Below are 20,090 nucleotides of genomic sequence, written 5' to 3' on the forward strand. Positions count from 1 at the left end.
GTGATACCAAATGAAATATATTCCTACAATGTCTGTTTTCATATTTTATTTCATGATAGTGGAACTAGCACAGGTCAACTCAGAATATTGAGGGATATGGGAGCAGGAGATTCAGTTTGTGCTGGGAGAAAAAATATATATATATATGTATTTCCAAAAGTCAGGAAGTTTGGTGTTGGTTCCTTTTCTTTTAATTCAAATTATTACAAAGCCAGAAAATAACTGAACTTTCCCCCCTTCAGTTTGTTTATCAAGCCTGGATCACTGACCCTAAAACAGCACTGCGACAGAGACGCAAAGAGAAAAAAAAGTCTGCAAAAGAAGAACAGAAAAGAAGAAGAAAAGGATCTGGGGAGGGTGAGTGTTGTGTGAATGCAGAGTCCAGCCAGCACTCACTGTTTGTGTGGCCCTGGGATACAGTAGGGAGCTACAAAGGACAGAAGCTTTGCAGGAATGCCATTCTCATATTCTAAGGAGTGCACAGAGTTCTACTTGTCCATCACTGCTCATATCTGACCCTTGGAATAAATAAAAACATGAATTTAAGTTAAGATACATTTTATAGGGATCCCTGGGTGGCGCAGCGGTTTGGCGCCTGCCTTTGGCCTAGGGCACGATCCTGGAGACCCGGGATCGAATCCCACGTCGGGATCCCGGTGCATGGAGCCTGCTTTCTCCCGCTGCCTATGTCTCTGCCTCTCTGTCTCTCTCTCTGTGACTATCATAAATAAATAAAATTTTAAAAAAAAAGATACATTTTATAGAATGAAAAAGAGAGAGGAGCAAAATAAATCCAAAGAAAGTAGAAGGAAAAAATTAATTTTTAAGCAGATGTTAAGTCACAGAAAAGAAATACAAGACAAGATCTATCATTAAGTGAAAAGTTGATTCTTAGAAAAAATTTTTGGAAATTTTTTGGATAAACTTTTGTAAATTTGACTAAGAGGAAAAGGCAAAACAAAAAAAAAAAAAATAAAAAAAAATAAAAAAAAAAAAAGAAAAGGCAAAACACATGTAAACAGGATCAGAAGCCAAAAATGGAACATAACTACCAATACCATATTCAGCATATTTGAAAATATACAATAGGAAGACATTTCTGAAAATAGCAAAAATTCCAAGCTACAACTAAACACCAAAATCAAGGTGACAGTGTGAAAGGGGGGCCATCAGAAAAAATATTTTCATTATTTATATGAGACTAAAGATTAGTATTCTAGATATACTAAGAACTTCTAAAAAGTAGTAAAAGAAAAAATTAACCCAATATATGAATAGATATGAAAAATAATTCACAGATCAGGAAACAGAAATAGCCAAAAGAATCTCAGCTTCACTACTAATACAAGAAACACAACCAATACTTGGACATACTACTGTTTTCCTTGTTTGTTTTTTTATCTCAGATTGGCAAAAACCCAAACATTTGTTAATATCACACTGTTTAGAGCTAGTGGGAAGGTAGGTCTCTGTATGAGTTATAACTCATACAACACTATACATGGAGTAGTAAAGTAGTGCATTCACTTTGAAGAGCAATATGCTAATATCTACAAAAATGTTAAATGTCCATATCCTACTACAGATCAGTCCTATTTCAAGCTGTGTGACTTAACCGGAAGCAATATTTGCACATGTGCACAAAGACGCATGTCCAAGAATATTTATCAAACATTTGTTAATAATAAATACTTGGAATTCCATTCAGTAGTTTAAAAAGCGAGATGGATCATAGTTGATCCTAGAACAATGTGGGGGTTGGGGCACTGACCCCCACAGAGTCAAAAATCTTGTATGACTTTTGACACACCCAAAAGTTAACTACTAGTAGCCTGTTGTTGACCAGAAGACTTACCAATAGCATAAACAGTCGATTAATACATATTTTGTCTGTTACATGTATTACATATTGTATTCTAACAATAAAGTAAGCTAGAGAAAAAATGTGATCAAGAAAATCATAAGGAAGACAAAATGCATTTGCAGAACTGTACTGTATTTATAAAAAAATAATTCACATATAAATGGACTTGCACAGTTGAAACCTGTGCTGACCTTGAACTTGACATAATGTTAAGTGAAAAGTATTATGTTGCAAATGGCATGCACATTATAAAACCATTTATGAAACAACAGAAGCCAGTGTTCCTCAAGACAGTATTTTGCATTTTTAATAGGTGGATATAATACTGCATAAATGCAAGAGAAAGACCAAGAAGAATACTTAGCAATTAATAACAGTGGTTACTTCTGGGAGAGGAATAGGAGTCTCTTCTGTGGAGAGACTGAGATTAAGTGGTATGATTTTAGGGAACTTTAGGTTTAGCTGTTATATTTTGATTCTTTACAAAGAAAATCTATGCAGATTTGTTTGTGAAATTAAAAATGTATTGAAAAATCAGAGAAAAGGAAGCATAATTACTAATGGAACTCTAACTACAAACTCTCTCTCCTCTTTGCCCATTCTGCTCCCTGCTATCTCCTGGTAGCTTTAATTTTATTTTACTTTATTGGTTTAAAAGACAAAATGAAGACACAGCCAATGTAACAAGTCAAGCAGTCAAGAAGTAGATGTGACAATCTGCCATGGAAACACATCCCTGCAGGTGCCACATCCTCACAACGTGGGGTGTTCATTTCCACTCCTTACTCATGTGTTCCGTAAATGTGTGCAGGCACCGTTTCTTCTGTTTATTTTCAAAAATGAGTGCATGCTATGTAAATCAGTCTGGTACATTCATTAGCATTGTGTTATGAACATTTCTCCAATTAAGTATTTATAAAACTATATCATCCTTTTTAATGACTGCAAAATAATCTACAATATGGATATGCATAATTTATTCAACTATTCCATCACTAATGGACATTGTTTGCTTTCAAATTTTTGCCACAATGAACAATGCTATCATAGTTACCCTTGCACAAAAATGCATACAGGCATGCATATACATGTGTGTATATTTAAATACATAGCTAAAGGTCAGGAAGAACACAGACTTTCCACAGAATAGATTATCAAAAGTGGGATTTCTGAGTAAGGACATGTGACCTTTTTTACTTTAATATATGTTTTCCCAAAAGGTTTTAGAAATTTACATTCCTACGTGTAAGGTACAGGAGTGTCCACTGCCCTACAGCCTAATCTTACAGAATGTTATTTTTTGTACTGTTTGTTTTTCTTACAGATGACAGATGGCTTTTATTTTCATTTGAATTTCCCTAACTAATGAGACTGAGCATTTTTTATTTCCTATTTTCATGGTATTCTGTACTTCCAAATCTAAGATTTAAACATTTTTATCATTTTCCAAAATATTATTCCGTTGGGTTGTTTATCCTTACTGATTTAGGGAATATTTATATATTAGAGATATTATCCTTTCCTCGTGTGTTACAAGTATTTTTCCCCATTTAGTGCTTATTTTTTATTTAGTTTATAGCATATGTTATATAAACTATTTTTTTTCTGACATCAAAGAGGTCTCAATTTCTTTTTGCAGTTTCAGGGTTTCCATGTTGCTAAAGAAAATCTTTCCCCCACATATTGTGCAAATGTTTTCCTTTATTTCTTCACAGTATTATTTATATTTTGAATTTTTATTATTTTGTGAAGTAGAAATCTAATTTGTTTACTTTTACATAGATAGGCAACTATGCTATCCTTGTTTATTAGATTATCCTCCCTTTTTCTAGTGAACCTAAATGCTGCTTTTGTCAATATTAAGCTCCCATTTATTCTTTGGTATGTTCTTGGATTCTGAACTCTGATCCACTATCCTACTGTCTAGTTCTGGGCCAGTGTCATCTGTTTTTTAGTTCAGTAGCTGGATAGTTAGTTTTAATATTTAGTGTTGCAAATTCCCCCCACTAGCACCCTTTTACTCCAAACTTGTACTTGCTGTCCTCAGACATTTGTTCTTAATGTCTAAGAACAAATTTTAGAATGTTCTAAAATTATCTGACTAGCCCTAAAAATGGTTTAGCCAGTGGATTATAGTTTACTTATTCCTAGTTATACATGATTCTTACTCTGGAGTGGAGTAAAGGGAATCTGAGAGCTATGGATTCTTACAACTTTTTCCTGAGAGCTCTTAAATTAGGCAGATATTCTAAATTTAATTGCAAAATAACTTTTACTCCAGAAGAGTAGTGTTGACATTTAATTTCCCCTAAAACGATCTAACTCATGTTTATTGGACACACTGGGCAGGTCCTGTGGAGTGGGAAGACCGAGAGGATGAACCAATCAAAAAGAAATCCGACGGACCAGGTAACCAAAGACAAATATGAACTGGGGGGAATTTGAAAATGTTGCTTTCCCAGAAGGTATGTCATGGGAGGCTGCCTAAAAATAATTAATCAAAAACTATTTCTGGACTATGGCTAAATAATCAGTGTCCCTTGAAATCTCATCTTTAGTAAAATTTCAAAGTGACTCCTTAAAGTAGATTTGACCTTTACACTTTTGGATTGAATGTTGGATTAGAGTCAGTTTATAAACTATTTTATCCAAATATCTATGAGAGAGGATTTGGAGGAGCAAATTATAAATGTCCCATGGAAGCCACCAATATAAAAGCACAAAAAATATTGGCAATCAATTTTAAAGGACATAGAAAGAAGGAGTTAAATCAGAGGTAAGTACAGTTGGGGAAATGAGACGATTCTAGAAGTTTAGGCCAAAGTCTTCACTTGATGAAGTGGTATTCCCAGTGAGTTTGCTCAGGATTCTGAAAGAGTCAGAGACTGAATCCATATCTTCTAACTCCTAGCTCAGTCATGGTGTCATTTGGGCTTCATAGGATGTGAGTGGTGGAGGGAAATTTCTCTATGAAGGAAAAAAAAAAAAGCAAGACAAAAGCTTCCAAAACTGGGCTTCATAGGATGTGAGTGGTGGAGGGAAATTTCTCTATGAAGGAAAAAAAAAAAAAGCAAGACAAAAGCTTCCAAAACTGGGCTTCATAGGATGTGAGTGGTGGAGGGAAATTTCTCTATGAAGGAAAAAAAAAAAAAGGCAAGACAAAAGCTTCCAAATGAAATGAACTCAAATGTCTCTCTAATTCCATAAACATATCATTTCCTCCATGTCATAGGGCTCGAACTCCTGTGTACATACATTTATTTATCAGCAGACAAGATTTTCAGGCACACTTATTCTGGACATGAATTTCCCAGGATGCCATCTGCTGGCCCAAAATGAGACTAACACCGCCTATGACGTCGTTCTTAAACCTGAACCCCCATTTCCAGATTATTTGACTCACTCATATGTGGAGAACACCAGATGTTCTATTATTGCTGCAAAGTTACATACAGTAATAGTAGCTAACACTTTGGATCACACATCTTTACCGGGCACTTTTTCAAGAGCTTTAGACATATTAACCGTTTACTTCAAAATCCCTCTTCCTCATTTAACAGATAAGAAACTGAGGCAGAAAAAGATTAGCTGACTTTTCCAAGTCTACACAACCGCTAAGAGGCAGAGTTGGGATTTGAACCCAAAAAGTTTAAATTCAGAGTATGTGACTTTAACCATGATGCCTTATTGACTCTGGCGAAAAAATAAATAAAAATTTAAAATGCAATTTCCACATGTTAGTTTGTGGTCACTCAGGTTAATAAAGTGTGTGTGTGTTATTCTTGTCTCCAACACAGCAATTTTAGTTTTACCTTCAGGACCAGCTTTGGCAAAACTGTAAAATAATCATATGTATCATTACTACCTCCCAGGCAATAATTGTGTATATGAGAAAAAAATTGTCAAGTTTAGCGATAGGTGTAATCCCCAAGTCCTTCAGCCTCTAGGGCTCAGACTTTCTTTTCATGTCAAACCAATCAGCTAGAGATTCTGTCCAAAGAACTGTGGGATATACGAACCTTGGCTCAGATTAAACCCCAAACAGGAGCTGGGGGGAGAAGGCAACAGCAATATAGATGCCTATGGCTGCCTTTGGCTCAGAATTGCTCTTCTGTGGAATCTGCAGGACCTCCCTCCATGCAGCATCATGTAGCAGCTGGTCCCTTCCTGGTCTGCTTTGTTCAACAGAAGATGCTCTCATTTCCTTACTTCCTAAAGTACACCTCATGGAAGACTGTTAGGTGTGATGGCATTTTACAGAGGCTTTGGGGAATAGCAGGGGTGGATGGGGCAGTGACAGCAGTCAGGAAGCAACTTCAAGGGGAAAGTCAGTGATCACTGTTCCTGCCTCAGTGGGTCTCTCCCTAGCTGGTGCCTCTGGGGCCTGGCTCATTAGATCATTCCCGCTTTCTTTCCCAGGTACCAGCTGGCAACTCCAAGATTCCTGTTCCTTCAGTAGGTAGAACTGTTCAACTCTTCTTTGTCTCTATCTTGCCCACCTGGACTCTGTCCTGAGGCCACCCTGTTCATAGATAAACTTCCCTTCAGTGCTTCTCCTGTTGAAAAGAGCAAACCTTTCCCCAAGAGAAACTCTGCCTTCCTCCTAGGCAATCCAATTCACAAATAACGTTTTTCCCCTATTACAAAGTCAAATTCAGAGTCAGACTGTGGTCTATAGAAAGAGAGAGGATGAGCGGTAAGCAGGGGTGATTCATGCCAATGTCACATCTGATTGCACTGGATTTAGTGTAGGCAACTATACAACCTTCAGGCCAAATCCCACCTGCTGTTTTTTATGGCTTGTTAGCTAAGGATGATTTTTACACTTTTCTATGGTTGAAAAAAAATCAAAAGAAGAATCATGACATATGATAATTATAAAATTCAAACTTCACGAATAAAGTTTTATTGGAAACCCAGCTGTGCCCATTCATAGACATTGTCTATAGCTGCTTGCACGCACACCACACTAAAAAAGATGAAGAGTTGTAGTAGGGACAGTATGGTCTGCAAGCCAAAGATATTTATTGTCAGATAGCATCTACAAAAAGTTTGATGAGCCCTGCATAAGACCATAGAGGCTTATGCCCTTTTCTGCATGCTATACTCAATTCCAAACTATAATCATTAATCATAAATTTATTAAGATTTTACTATGACACTTGAATCCGTTTTCTTTTTCTTTCTTTTCTTCTTCCTTTCTTTTTTTTTTTTCAGTTGGGAGAAGGTTGAAGGGTACAAGCTGTTTTTCTTGATGGTGGTAGAGGTGATGGTGTTTTAGGTTTTAATTAGTAAACACTTAAGGCAGTTTTTGATTCATTGTGATGTTTGCTAAGTATTCACTTTACTGCAGCGTTTGAAATCACAAACAAAACATAATCTTTGAAATTCCAAGTTAAAAAAATTCACGTGGATCAAAATTTGGTGGCACAGCTTGAAGGATTCCTGTGTACCAGTCGAGAAACCATTGGCTTATGGGAATGGATGAGTCAAACAGGCAGCTAAGACACCACCTTAAAAAAAAAAAAAAAAAAAAAAGAAGAAGAAAAGAAAAGAAAGACAACATCTTCCTTCTTTTATTTCAATTCTGACCTTAAATAAGTTAGGTCACAGTTGGAACCTCCTCAAATCTTAATGATCATCAGGGAGCTCCTGTGGAATTCTCTGAGGGCACAAGGAAGGCACATGTGCTGCACCCAGATGATGTCACAGACACGGTGGCAATCTGAGCTGAGCTTACCATGCTGGGCAGCTTGGCCAGGCTCCCCACATCACAGTGGCAGACAGAGAAGGGAACCCAAGTGCATCAGGAATCTTACAGCATCTGTTGGTTGTACAGGATTGATCCCATGTGCAGAATTTGGCGAAGCTCAATATAATGAAATAGAATGATGGAGATAATTTAGTAGTATCTGAGCCCTTTTACACAATAAGCTGGAACGTGTTTTAACTGAAATGCAGCTGCAGTGACAAGCATCAAAAGTCTTACTGAATCAATAGAATTGTTTCCAACAATAATCATTACTTAAGAAAAGAAGAACTTTATTTAAATAGCATTAAAGGACGCAGTTTCCTGGATAGATAGACTGTTTCTGTCCCTGTGTCATCAAGAGAAATGTCTTTGAGTGCAATCTCTACTTTTTATCAAACCTATTATCTGTAAATGGACCTATTCCAACTGCTATTTTGACTACAGGATAAAAATTCTATCCCAGTTGGGTTTTGATGCTGCCAGTGCATGTCTCGATAGACCCACCCATAGCTTCCTATACTGCCTGTCTTCCTTCATGCCCCCCATCATGCTGAGAGTCCCGTGCATCACTCCGTATTAGGCATGCAGGTCTGAAGCCAGGTCTGCCTTTGGTAAAACATCGCTGTGCTACACAACAGCAAAATGGCTGATGGTATTTTGCTCCTTTGAAATCTTGTTGCTTTTCTTCTTCCTAGATAATATCATCAAGAGGATATTTAATATTTTGAAATTTACCTGGGTTCTGTTTCTGGCAACAGTGGATAGTTTCACAACTTGGCTTAACTCCATTTCAAGGGAGCATATTGATATATCTACAGTTCTGAGAATTGAAAGATGCATGCTGACCAGAGAAATTAAAAAGGTAACACTGTTGGTACAATTCTTTTTGCTTCTTCCCACATTATAAGGATTTTAAAAGCCAATGTCCAGGGCTCCAAATAGGATAACACAAAATCTGCAGTCTGTCTTTCAGACTGTCTTTACATAACCCTTCTGTTTTTCTGTATATTTAAATCTGCTCCATGCTCAGAATTAAAATAATCAGACACTGCATGCACATATGCACGTGTGTGTGCACACATGCACACACAGTCCTGGGAAAATGGCCAGTTTATTCATTCTGTTCCTTCCCCTCCCCAGTTTGCAAGTCCACAGGCTCTACTGTCTCGGGGATTATGTTGTTTAGTCTGGGAAGTGTGATCTGAAACTTTAAGATATATGCAGAGCAACAAAATATCATCATATACAGTTTATAGATAGTATTTAAAATTAATAGTTTGTTTCTGAAAAAGTTACTATCATTTAGCAAAATTACCTACATATAAGAAAGGGTTTGTTGAAAAGGTTTTATCTTATTTTAATTGAGATATAATACATAAAACATATTAGTTTCAGATGTATGATGTAATGATTTGATGTTTGTATATATTGTAAAATGATCACAGTTAGTTGATTTAACATCCATCAGCACACATTGTTCCTGTTTTGTTTTGTTTTTTTTTTCTTGTGATGGGAACTATTAAGTTCTAGTATTTTAGAAACTTTCAAAAATGCAGTACAGTTACCATGCTGTCCATGACATCCCCAGCACTTATGGCCTTTTGAACATCTTCACCCATAACCAAGAAGGGATTTCTTGTGAGCCTTACCCAGTGATATTGGGAGCCATTAATTCAATGAGTTAAAATCAATCCCCACCTTGACTAGCTTTGTAATCTTCGCACAAGGCGTGTGTGCCAATGACAGTTACCAGTATTGAGAAATGCCAGGTGGCCACACCGGCGAATAAGAACTGTGGTGCTGTCTCCCCTCCACAGGGCAACGTCCCCACTCGGGAGAGCATCCACATGTACTACCAGAACCACATCATGAACCTTTCCAGAGAGTCTGGACTGGACACCATTAACGACCGTCCTGGTGCAGCTTCCGGTGCACAGACAGCCCACAGGATGGATAGCTTAGATTCACATGACAGTATCTCCAGGTATTTCACGTTCTAAACAGTGGGTTTGCTTTTGACAAAGGTAAAAGAGGTGGACTTCAGCAATATGAGAAATGAATGAGGAAACAGTTAATCAGAAACTGACATGGATTCCCACCCCCCTCAGCCTACCTGCCTGCGTGCAGCAGAGCAAAAAGAATCCTGTCCTCCCCTTGACTGAGCCAGGTACAATCAGGTATCAATAATAGGCTACTAGAGGGGTGCCTAGTGGCTCAATTGGTTAATTGTCCCACTCTTGACCTCACCTCAAGTCTGGATCTCAGGGCCGTGAGTTTGAACCCCATGAGTTTGAGCTCTACACCAAGTGTGGAGCCTACTTAAAAAAAAAAAAAAAGACCATATTAGAAACACCTGTATGACTCACAAGCATAGGACAGAGACTTCCAAGCTGGAGGCAAGTAAGAATGAGTGAGCCTTTCCAATCACAAAGTGACTGTGTCAATGGCTGTATCTTTAATTCCTCTGAAAAAATGCTGCCCCGCAGAGTATTTTCTTTACTAGAATCTTCTACCATCTGTTGCTATCTTTGATCTTGTCCTTTAGGAATTGTTACTTTATGATCCATAATAAAAATTCAAGAAGGGAGTCTATCAGCTTTCATCTTCTCTGGCCTGTGGGATCACATGCATAGTCTCACTACAGGAGCCCTGTGCTCACCACGGGCCAGCGTGACAGAGTGTACATGGGCTACCTCACTGTATCCTCGAAAGCCCCAGATGCATGTTATCATCCCCATTTCACAGAACATGAAGTTCAGTTACAGAGAGATTAAGTCACTTACCCAAAGCCACACAGCTAGGAAGTATTTTAAAAGAAGAGCCACGAACAATCCAAAACCACATGGTTCGGCTCAGAGTCCGGTCTCTCAACCACTAAGGTATGCGGCCCCTCATGGCCTTTTCCTGCACTCCAGGCCAACTTTGAGAACTGATGTGCCTTTCTTACTACCTACCCCAGTTGAGCCTTCCCATTCTTTCCCTCAATTTTCTAGACAGCTGCTGCCGATTGCACGGAGCTAGCTTCTGAGTTAAAGCTGAAGTCCTGTGTTTGGAGGAGGCTGACACGCCTAGGATGATTAGCTAGATGGGATGAGTCACACCTGGTATACATCTTTATAGGGCAGGAACATCACCACTGAGGACTTTTGTGCTTGTATTAAACATGTTTAAAAGTACCTCTTCCATGCTAGGCCCTGAACTTGATTTTGAGATAGACACATGAAGGTACATCATCTCTAAGTAGTGTGAGTCTGGGAAGAAATACCTACCCATAGGACTCTCCACAGAACCCTAGGTTGGGGGATCCCTGGGTGGCACAGTGGTTTGGCGCCTGCCTTTGGCCCAGGGTGCCATCCTGGAGACCCAGGATCGAATCCCACATCGGGCTCCCGGTGCATGGAGCCTGCTTCTCCCTCTGCCTGTGTCTCTCTCTCTCTCTGTGTGTGTGTGACTATCATTAAAAAAAAAAAAGAACCCTGGGTTGGGATGCCTGCCTTGGGAAGGGCCGCAGGCACGCCAGGCATCCCTGCTGTCTTAGAAGCCCCTGGAGAGCCTGGGGTGCAGGTCTTTAGAGGCCTGTTGGAATATCTGTCCTCCACAGATACTGAATATGTTACAGGACAAGATAGGAGAAGGAACTGAGACTATTTTATTGATACCAAATCCAAAACAGACAACTACAAGTTGAAATTGCAACCAGAATGGGGAGAGGTAGGTAAGAAAAAGTTTTACCTTGAAGAGCTCTGTTTAGCTGTTGCTGCATTGCTATATTTGAGCTTCTCCAATTGAACCTGTAGTCTTGCTACCCAATAATTACCTATTGATGCAGATCTATATTTATTGGTATGGAAAGATACTCATTGCATTGAATGAAGATTTAAAATAGGATGTATACCAAAACTTCATTTTTATTTGTGAAAAAAAATATCTGTATTCATGTATTGATTTAAATGTGATTTTTTTTAAAAGATTTTGTTTATTTATTAATGAGAGACAGAGAGAGAGAGAGAGAGGCAGAGACACAGGCAGAGGGAGAAGCAGGCTCCATGCAGGGAGCCCGATGTGGGACTCGATCCCAGGTCTCCAGGATCAGGCCCTGGACTGAAGGTGGTGCTAAACCGCTGAGCCACCCAGGCTACCCTAAATGTGATTTTTGTACTAGATAAAATTCTGCTTGGATATATCCCTGCCCTCTACTTTCCCCCCAAATAGGGATGGATTCTTTTAAATCAGGGAAAATCAAAGGCATTATATTTTCCATTTAATTTGGGAATAATCTTTGCTCATTTGTCAGCTCCAAAAAAACAGACATATTTCTGCTATCATAGATTTCTGTGAGAAGAGACACTTAGGACAGAAATTCTTTTAAGACTTTCAAGGTCAAAACATTTATTTGCTAATTAAGATCCTGTTCAAAGTGTTTTTAATATCTAGAATAAGATAAGCGACTAGTAGAACAGTGGGCATGCTAATAAAAGTTTCTCATTCTCTTTACACCCAAACATACATACATTTCTTATCAGTAGTTCCAAAACCACTAGCAATAGCAAAATTACAAAGTGAAAATCTAGTGTCCTTTTATTGACAAGTACTGATGGCGCCCCCTTGTGTGTCTTCCTGAAAATGCCCCACAACCTGCACTTTTGAAAGGGGAGCTTCATTCTCTTTGGACAGACTCCACTGAGATGAAAAAATCATTACAGTTTGCATTTTATTTTTACTTTTTGCAAATCATAAATAACTGTCCTATTTGGAAGCTGCCAACTTTTTAAATTTGTCCTTATTGCAACAATTTTCTCTATATGTAGATCAGTAATTTAAACAGAATTATTTTCTCTTTGAATTCATTTTTATGCAAAAACTGAAAATCCATTTTTATCCACATTCTACCAAGGCTCATACATATAACAAGTTACTTCATGATAGCTCTTCCCTTAAAAATAAATAGAGACCGCATGACCATGTGTGCAAGTGTGTCAGCAGGAAGGCAGAGGGAGACAAGATTTGTCTAAACGGGGAAAAAAAAAATGTGTCAAAATGTAGTGAATATCCAAGATGCTGATAGATGCTGCCTCCTAGTTACTGGGGTAAATGAAGGTCAGGGGATCACAGAGTTTCCAAACCTACCCACTTTATAACCTATTCATGATCAAACAACTGGTTTTCAGAAAGGAAAGATAATGGTAGGAGGAGAAAAATGCTGAGATATTCTAACATCCAAAGGGGAAAAGTGCAAATAAGTACAAATTTTTCCCATAAATTTTAAAGAATTTCACAGGCCTCCTGACCTGGCTTGAGAATAGCTGCTCAAGAGTCAAGCTCTGAATCAAACAAATAGAAGAGAGTATTAGAGAGTGAATTGAAAATAAGTTGTCCATAATATAAACATAATTGATTCCTGTATTAGTAACTTTTAACTACATAACACTGACAACATGCCTGATCAAGAAATTAATTTAATAGTATAAGTCATAACCTAAGAGGGATAAAAGAAGAAGAGGAAGAGTGATTAAAATAAAATCAGTAACTGCCTTTAAATCGGACCCAAGATTACAAATATAAAACCACACCCATGATCAAAAACCTGAGACAGGAGTTATTTAAATCCATTGATGACTTTTTCACAAAACCTGTTAAAATACCCCCCAAATTAATTTTTCCCCCCAAATTTAGAAGTGGTCAATCAATGAATTTACTAGTATAAAACCAGGACCTTTAAAATTAGTTCCTAATGTATCTTTTATTTCTTATTTCAACCCAAAGGAAAAAGAGACAGGCTAGGGTTCGTTATGTCATTAATAAATGAATCATCATGCCGGCTCTTTCTAAATGGCTGAGCTCCACTTCCAGTTTTCTGCTTTAGGAAACTATCAAATCTGCAAACAAAATCTGTCTATATTAAAGCCTACAGGAAGCCACAATCTAGCTGATTGCTAGAAAGGTAGGAATCTTCCCAAGGAGGAATTCAGAGTGTGGAAGTTCACTCGGAGACACCTGTGTTACTAAGCAGGGTCTAGCACCATCCCCAGTGGGGCCACACGCACTCAGTGTGGCCCCGTCCCCTATACAGGGGACCTAGCCTGGGTGGAGCTGTCCCAAAGGCCATGCTCTGCTCTGGCATCCACGTCACCTGTTTTCACCCTGGGGCTTACTGCAGATGGGATTGGGATGAGACTTTGTATTCCCTCTGACTTATTGCAAAAATCACTCTTTCCTTCAAATCCAGCTGTAAAAATGGCACTTATTTTAATGGTTGTTTTATGAAATCATATATCATCTACATTCCCAGAAAACAAATTATTTAAATTGTTGTGAGAAACATTAGATGACATTCTAGGGAGCATTCCTAGATATGAAGGGAGTGGTTATCACTTGAAATATGTCACCTAAGAGGCTGCATGTGCCCCAGGGTGGCTCAAAGTGTGGGCTGATCAGTGCGGTGATAGCACCTGTCCCTTCAGGCTTGTCATCTGGGCCTGTTATCGGAAAGCTCCTCATCTTCCTTTCCACTTTTCAAACTGCCCTGGATTGAACGATAAATTGGTGACATTTTGGTGACCCAAGTGGGTGGGATGGTGTGGAGTGTGAGGGCAAGCTGCTGTTACAGTGGACTCAGACATTAACAAGACAAGTCACACTAAGGGTTAGAACAGTGGTCCCCACACAGAAAATCTGAGCAGGGCCGCAGGGGACAGTACACAGTATCTTTTTGCCTGTAAATCCCTAAAAGGCTGTAGGAGTCTACCTCTAAGAATAGGAAATTAAATACAGAAGTTCCCCTGTCTTATAAAAGAGAAAAAGGAGTTAAATATTATTAGATCTATAAACTTAGGGTCAAACATTTCTACTGAAACAGCTTCATCAAATATGCAATTATATCTATAGTTATTTTCATCATATTACAACCTCTTCTGATTCTTTAAAAAAAAAAAATTAAGACTTCAGAGCAGGGAATTAATTTATCTAAACCTCAATGACCTGTTAACGTCAATGTAGGGACTCAAGCCCAGGCCTCCCTGCACTTGGCCTTTTTGCGTTTCTACTTTACCTTGTCCTCATTGCCTCATTCTGTGAGGAGTGGCCTTTTAAAAAAAATCAGTCTCTATGTCCTTATTAGAGACCATTTTGTTGCTCACCTGCTCACGTCTCTCATCGCTACCTCTGTCTCGACCACATGCACAGCATGTGACAACGCACGGCAGGATGGCTCCACAGAGCACTCCTGGAACCTGAAAAGCCCTTTAACTGGTTCCATGAGTAAATGACCCAAATGTCCCTACTTCCTAAGCCCTGGAAGCTGTTACTTCCTGCATGGTTTCCATTCTGCCTCACAGTCACTAACTGAGCACACCTGCCCAGCTTGCACACTGTAGGCCTCATTTGCTCATGGGATGATGTTCAGCTAGGAAATCAGTCATCCTGTATCACAAAGGCCTGTTCTCGTGGATCAGCCAGGTCATTGATGCTCACGGTAGAAGATTCTTATTCTAGTAGCCTCCTTCATAGGCTCTTTGGGGTGTTTGTCTCCCTTTGGGTTAAACTCTATGCCAGTCCTGAAATTATGCCTACAAATGCCTCTCCTCTAGTAGCTGATGCAGTCCTCAACCCTGAGTCAGCCACCATTCCCTCCCCAATCATTGGCCCATGGGGTAACAAGACATGAGGATTTTAGCCAGTGGGTTCTCGTCCTAATAACATCTCTCAAGACCTAAAACATGATTCAGAAGAAAAAACTCATTAGGCAAAATGAAAAGTTAACAGACAAAATGATCCTGCCATTGCTAGACTTCATCTGTTGTTTCCTTTGTACCATTTTTTTTTATTTTTTGATGTTGGTTTATATCCAGTTGCATATCAAACCAGCATCTTTTCTACATGCAAGGCATCTAGTTTGGCTTAACTGAATACCACTCAGAAAGTGGAGTGGACAATTCAGTTCATTGTGGTCATTTCTGAGCTTCCCTCTCTCATTTCGGAGACTGTTATTTTTTTTTTTAAATTGAAATGTTCTATATGCATTTTATATAAGCGGATATTCTTGCTTCAACAATTTGCTTACAAAACACTTTCAATGAACTCAGGATCGGGAGCTCCAACTAAAACGTATTTTCTTTAATTAAAAAAAAAAAAGCTCAGTTACAAAGTTCTAAAGTATGAATTCTGCTCTGTGTAAGAAATGGTGGGACTAGTAATTATTCTCTTTCCCTGTCCCACCCAGAGAGGGACAATTCATGATTTATCACCAGCCAATATTTTCTTACAAATCGGGGACTGCTATGTTTTATTGTTGGCCAAACAGGTCCTTTCCCAGCCTTGAGCCCTGTGGTGGCTCTCGTGGTCAGTAACATTGGTGTTGTGTGTGGTTTGCTGCATGGCAATGTGTTGGTCAATTGATCCATGTGTAAACTTATGTACCACTGGCGTTTTAACACTGTGTCTCTGTAACTGTTTGCGCTGCTAGCTGCTACACTGAAGCAACCATGCTGTTCTCAAGGCAGTCTACCCTTGATGATTTAGATGGACCAGAAACTGTTCCTAAAACAAGTGAGCGTGCTCGACCTAGGCTTCGTAAAATGTTCAGCATGGATATGTCCTCCTCATCAGCTGACAGTGGCAGTTTAGCATCAAGGTGCTTACCTCATGCATGCTTTGTTCCAGAATTTTATCACTTTTTTCACCTTCATGTCATTGCAAATATAAGTGCTTGTGACGTATGTTTTGTTTTGTTTTGTTTTTTAGTTTTGATTTTAAGAATTTGCATGACTAACCAAAGCATAACCGCCACTCGTTCTGGGCCATAACTGATCATTCCCAGGACAGCATTCTATGAAACTAACTGCTCTTTAGTTTTTGTCTGTTAGGAGTTTCTTAAAAATCCTTATTATAAATCTTGTCTTCCATTTTGTAAGTATCTTACCCTTTCCGCTTTTAAAGAAATAAGCATGCTTTCTCCATGATTGAGAGCTCATATAGGCAGTCCTCATGGGGGAAAATGTGTCAGGAAAGATACAAGCAATAGGAAAAAAATTTTTTTAAATCTGCCACCTGTAGTCCTTTTTAGTTGATAAGAATAATTCTGTAAAAGTTAGAATATATTTTGCCATTGGTTTTTGAAAAGAATATTATGATGCAGTAGAATATATCCTCTTTGTAGATGGTAACTTGTATTGGTTGTGAGTTGCCTCGTGAAATCCCACCATAAAACCACAGTCATTTAGAAATGCAGTCATTTGCATATGGTCCAAAAGTTCCCTTTTGAATTGCCTTTCAGAATGGTCCACAGGGGCATAAAGACATCAGCTACATTGTGCTTATCCTGACACCAAAATGACCCAGTTCAAGACAAATTTCAGTTTTGACTGTACATAGGTGGTAAATCAGAGGGGTGTTAACTTATTTTTGTTGACAGCTGTGTATCTTAATACAGTGCTGCAGTATGCTGGAGCCTGGCATTGATGGGAATGCCTTGGCCTTTTGAGATGTCCTCTGGCAGGCACATGCTCTCCCATTCCACTTGGTTGAATCTTGAAGGTACCAGGCCTTGTTGAGTCCCTTCAGGGTCAGACCTGATGCAAAACTGTAAAAGAGCATGCTTGCAATTGGTTAGAATCCAACTGGAAGTTAGCCTTGATGTGGGGTTGGCTCCACTGCTCTGAAAACTGTCTCGGGTGATCAATTTCATGACCTTCCTAGGCGGCTGTTTAATTGAGGTAAGTAAGTCCTAGGAAAAATCCAGTTTGCCTTGACATTCCCAGAGCTTTCTATGTGATGTCCACACTGAAGGCTAAGGTCCTGGGAACATTAAACTCCTGAGTGGACATCAAGGGTTCACACAAATGTTTTTCAGTCTCAGGATGTCATGAAGGGCAAGGCCTGTTCATCGGTCCATCCATCTATCCATCCATACACCCGTCCACTTACTTACTGACATGTCTACACTGGTGTCTATGACAAGAAAAATGAGTACAATCTGTGTATTTGAGAATCTCAGAGTTTATGGACTCACTGCTCACTATATGCCCAATCAGGTAACAGGTCAACTTCAGAGTCTAATGCAGTATGGCTCACTCTATCTACATCTACGGGATTCCACAGCTCCAGAACAGTTTTGCCCTTCTCCCCTTCGGGGGCTGGGGTGGACGACAAAACCAGGTGTGCCACGAATTTCCCTGGCATGGCTGCTGTATTTTCATTTTCAAAGTCTCTGTCAGGGAAAGTGAGGAGATAAAGGACCACAGAAGAAGAGGTACAAGAGAGATGGACAGGTTGCCAAATACAGAAGGTGAAGATAAGTAGGGAAGCTTTGGGAGACTGAACACTCCATGGGGAGCAGATAGAAGAAAGTAAGTTGAAGTTTGGAGGAAAGAGAGCAGGAGTGCACCATGTGGGTGGAGCCTGAAGCTCAAAGTGAGAAGGGCCAGAGGTCCACAGCACCCTTGAGGAGGAAAAGGTGCTATCTCCATGTGCAAGGCAAAGAACCCAGCGGGGGATGACAGGGAGCTGGAGAGGTGGTGAACATTCAGTCAAAGGTAATCAGCACCAGTGAGAAAAAGGCAAAGGATGGAAAAATAGGGAAGAGGGACAGGTGTTTAAGAAGTATGCCATCTTTTCCAGAAAGCATGTTGTTGTTTAATTCGGCTAATATTTTACCATTCCTATCCTTCCTTTATGGGCAAGTGTGGGCCCATTGTGTAGAATTGAGAGTAGGGTACCACGTGGCCCACACCCACAGACGGGGACTGGCAAGCCTTCCTGTTTCCGTAGGCACCCTTCTTTAATATAGTGGTAGGTGTGCTATGCTAATGGTCTTGATTTGGAAATAAACACTGGAACCCACGGCTGTGAGTCCTGAGCGGATTTAGACAACCTCTGTGCCTAGGGTGGGTTTAGCAACTTATGAGCCCCGTCATGTCACTTGCTCGGGTTTTCAGCCCTGCGTGTGTGCTTTTGCCCTTAAGAGACTGCTGTTCGCAGGCTCTGCAGCCCAGACGTGACCACCGTAAGGGAGTAAGGCAGGTGGATGTGGGGTGGGGTGGTTAGAGTTCTGGCGTGCCTTCACGGTTTCACTGGGGAGTGCTGGGGGGGCGTCTGGAGCCCCGGCGGATGCCAAGAGCGGGGTGTATGCCGTGCCTCTCTCCCGACAGCGAGCCCACGCAGTGCACCATGCTGTACTCGCGCCAGGGGACCACGGAAACCATAGCGGAGGTGGAGGCCGAGCAGGACGACGAGGCGGTGGCTGCAGACGTAGACCAGGGCGGGGAGGCCACGGGGAACGTGGGGCCAGAGGAGGCCTCGGAGGGCTCGGAGGCCTCAGAAGTCGGCCTGACACCGGACGCCGAGCTGCCGCAGTACCCCACAGAGGACGGGGACTTGGAGGCCCCGCCGTCCTACAGCAAGGCCGTCAGCTTTGAGCGCCTGTCCTTCGGTTCACGGGATGACTCTGCAGGCCAGAGCCACATGGCTGTGAGCCCCGACGACAGCCGCTCGGACAGGCTCGAGTCCAGCATCTTACCGCCCCTGACCCACGAGCTGACAGCCAGCGAGCTGCTGCTGAACAAGTAAGTCCTGCGGGGCTTCTGTGCCCCTGTGGCCGTAGGTAGAGGAACTCCCATGGAGAACCGTCCACCTAGATGGCTAAGTGCTTCCATTGGGAGTGCTAGAACTATCAAGAGCCGTCCATAATAGATACTTGTGCACAGGCTTCTTTCTGTAATAGGCTGTTAGGTTGACTCCACCAGGAATCTGAGGACATGGGAAGTGGGGAGGGACAGGAGGGATCATGCAAGGTGGAAATCAGTAATTTGGAGAAATTAAGATGAATTTATCACTGCATTGTTTATTTTACAGGATGTTCCATGATGATGAGCTTGAAGAGTCAGAGAAATTCTACGTTGGCCAGCCCCGGTTCTTGCTGTTATTCTATGCCATGTACAACACTCTGGTGGCCCGCTCAGAAATGGTGTGCTATTTTGTGATCATACTAAACCACATGGTCTCTGCCTCCATGATCACTCTTGTGCTTCCCATTCTGATATTCCTCTGGGCCATGCTATCTGTCCCCAGGCCCAGTAGACGATTCTGGATGATGGCCATTGTCTACACAGAGGTAAGCTTGGGGTGGAACCTTCCTGGAAATTGCTGCTGGCATTTACTCTAGGCAGGCCTGCCCTGTCTCCAGGACAGCTTTACATAGGACATTCAGTTAGGATGGATGCTCTTAGATAGGCACGTAATTATTACGAACAGCTGCTGAATGCTAGCAATTGTGTGTGTCTTTTCACATTACACACCTCACACAAGATATGTGCTAACATCATTCCATTTAACAGAGAAGGAAACAGCTTTGGTGAGATTAAATAATTGACCAGAGTTACCTAACTGGCAAATGGTGGGGTCTAGGCTTTTGAAATCTGGTCATCTGTCCTATGATGTTAACCACTGAGATAATGTGTTATGCAGAACTAAGTGTAATGC

General features: G+C 40.5%; 1 protein-coding gene across 4 annotated transcripts in view; it reads left to right on the top strand.

The window, feature by feature from the left end:
* The window catches only part of PIEZO2 (piezo type mechanosensitive ion channel component 2), a 450,920-nt gene that overhangs the window by 401,113 nt on the left and 29,717 nt on the right, over window positions 1–20,090 (top strand). For all 4 annotated transcript variants that reach the window (XM_041744387.1, XM_041744552.1, XM_041744472.1 and 1 more), the window contains 6 exons: window positions 243–357; window positions 4,214–4,273; window positions 8,312–8,478; window positions 9,434–9,600; window positions 18,761–19,174; window positions 19,464–19,722. In XM_041744387.1, the coding sequence (XP_041600321.1) occupies window positions 243–357; window positions 4,214–4,273; window positions 8,312–8,478; window positions 9,434–9,600; window positions 18,761–19,174; window positions 19,464–19,722 (1,182 nt within the window). The remainder of the gene's footprint in view (window positions 1–242; window positions 358–4,213; window positions 4,274–8,311; window positions 8,479–9,433; window positions 9,601–18,760; window positions 19,175–19,463; window positions 19,723–20,090) is intronic.

The sequence above is a fragment of the Vulpes lagopus genome, chromosome 1, assembly GCF_018345385.1.
Source record: "Vulpes lagopus strain Blue_001 chromosome 1, ASM1834538v1, whole genome shotgun sequence".
NCBI lineage: Eukaryota > Metazoa > Chordata > Mammalia > Carnivora > Canidae > Vulpes > Vulpes lagopus.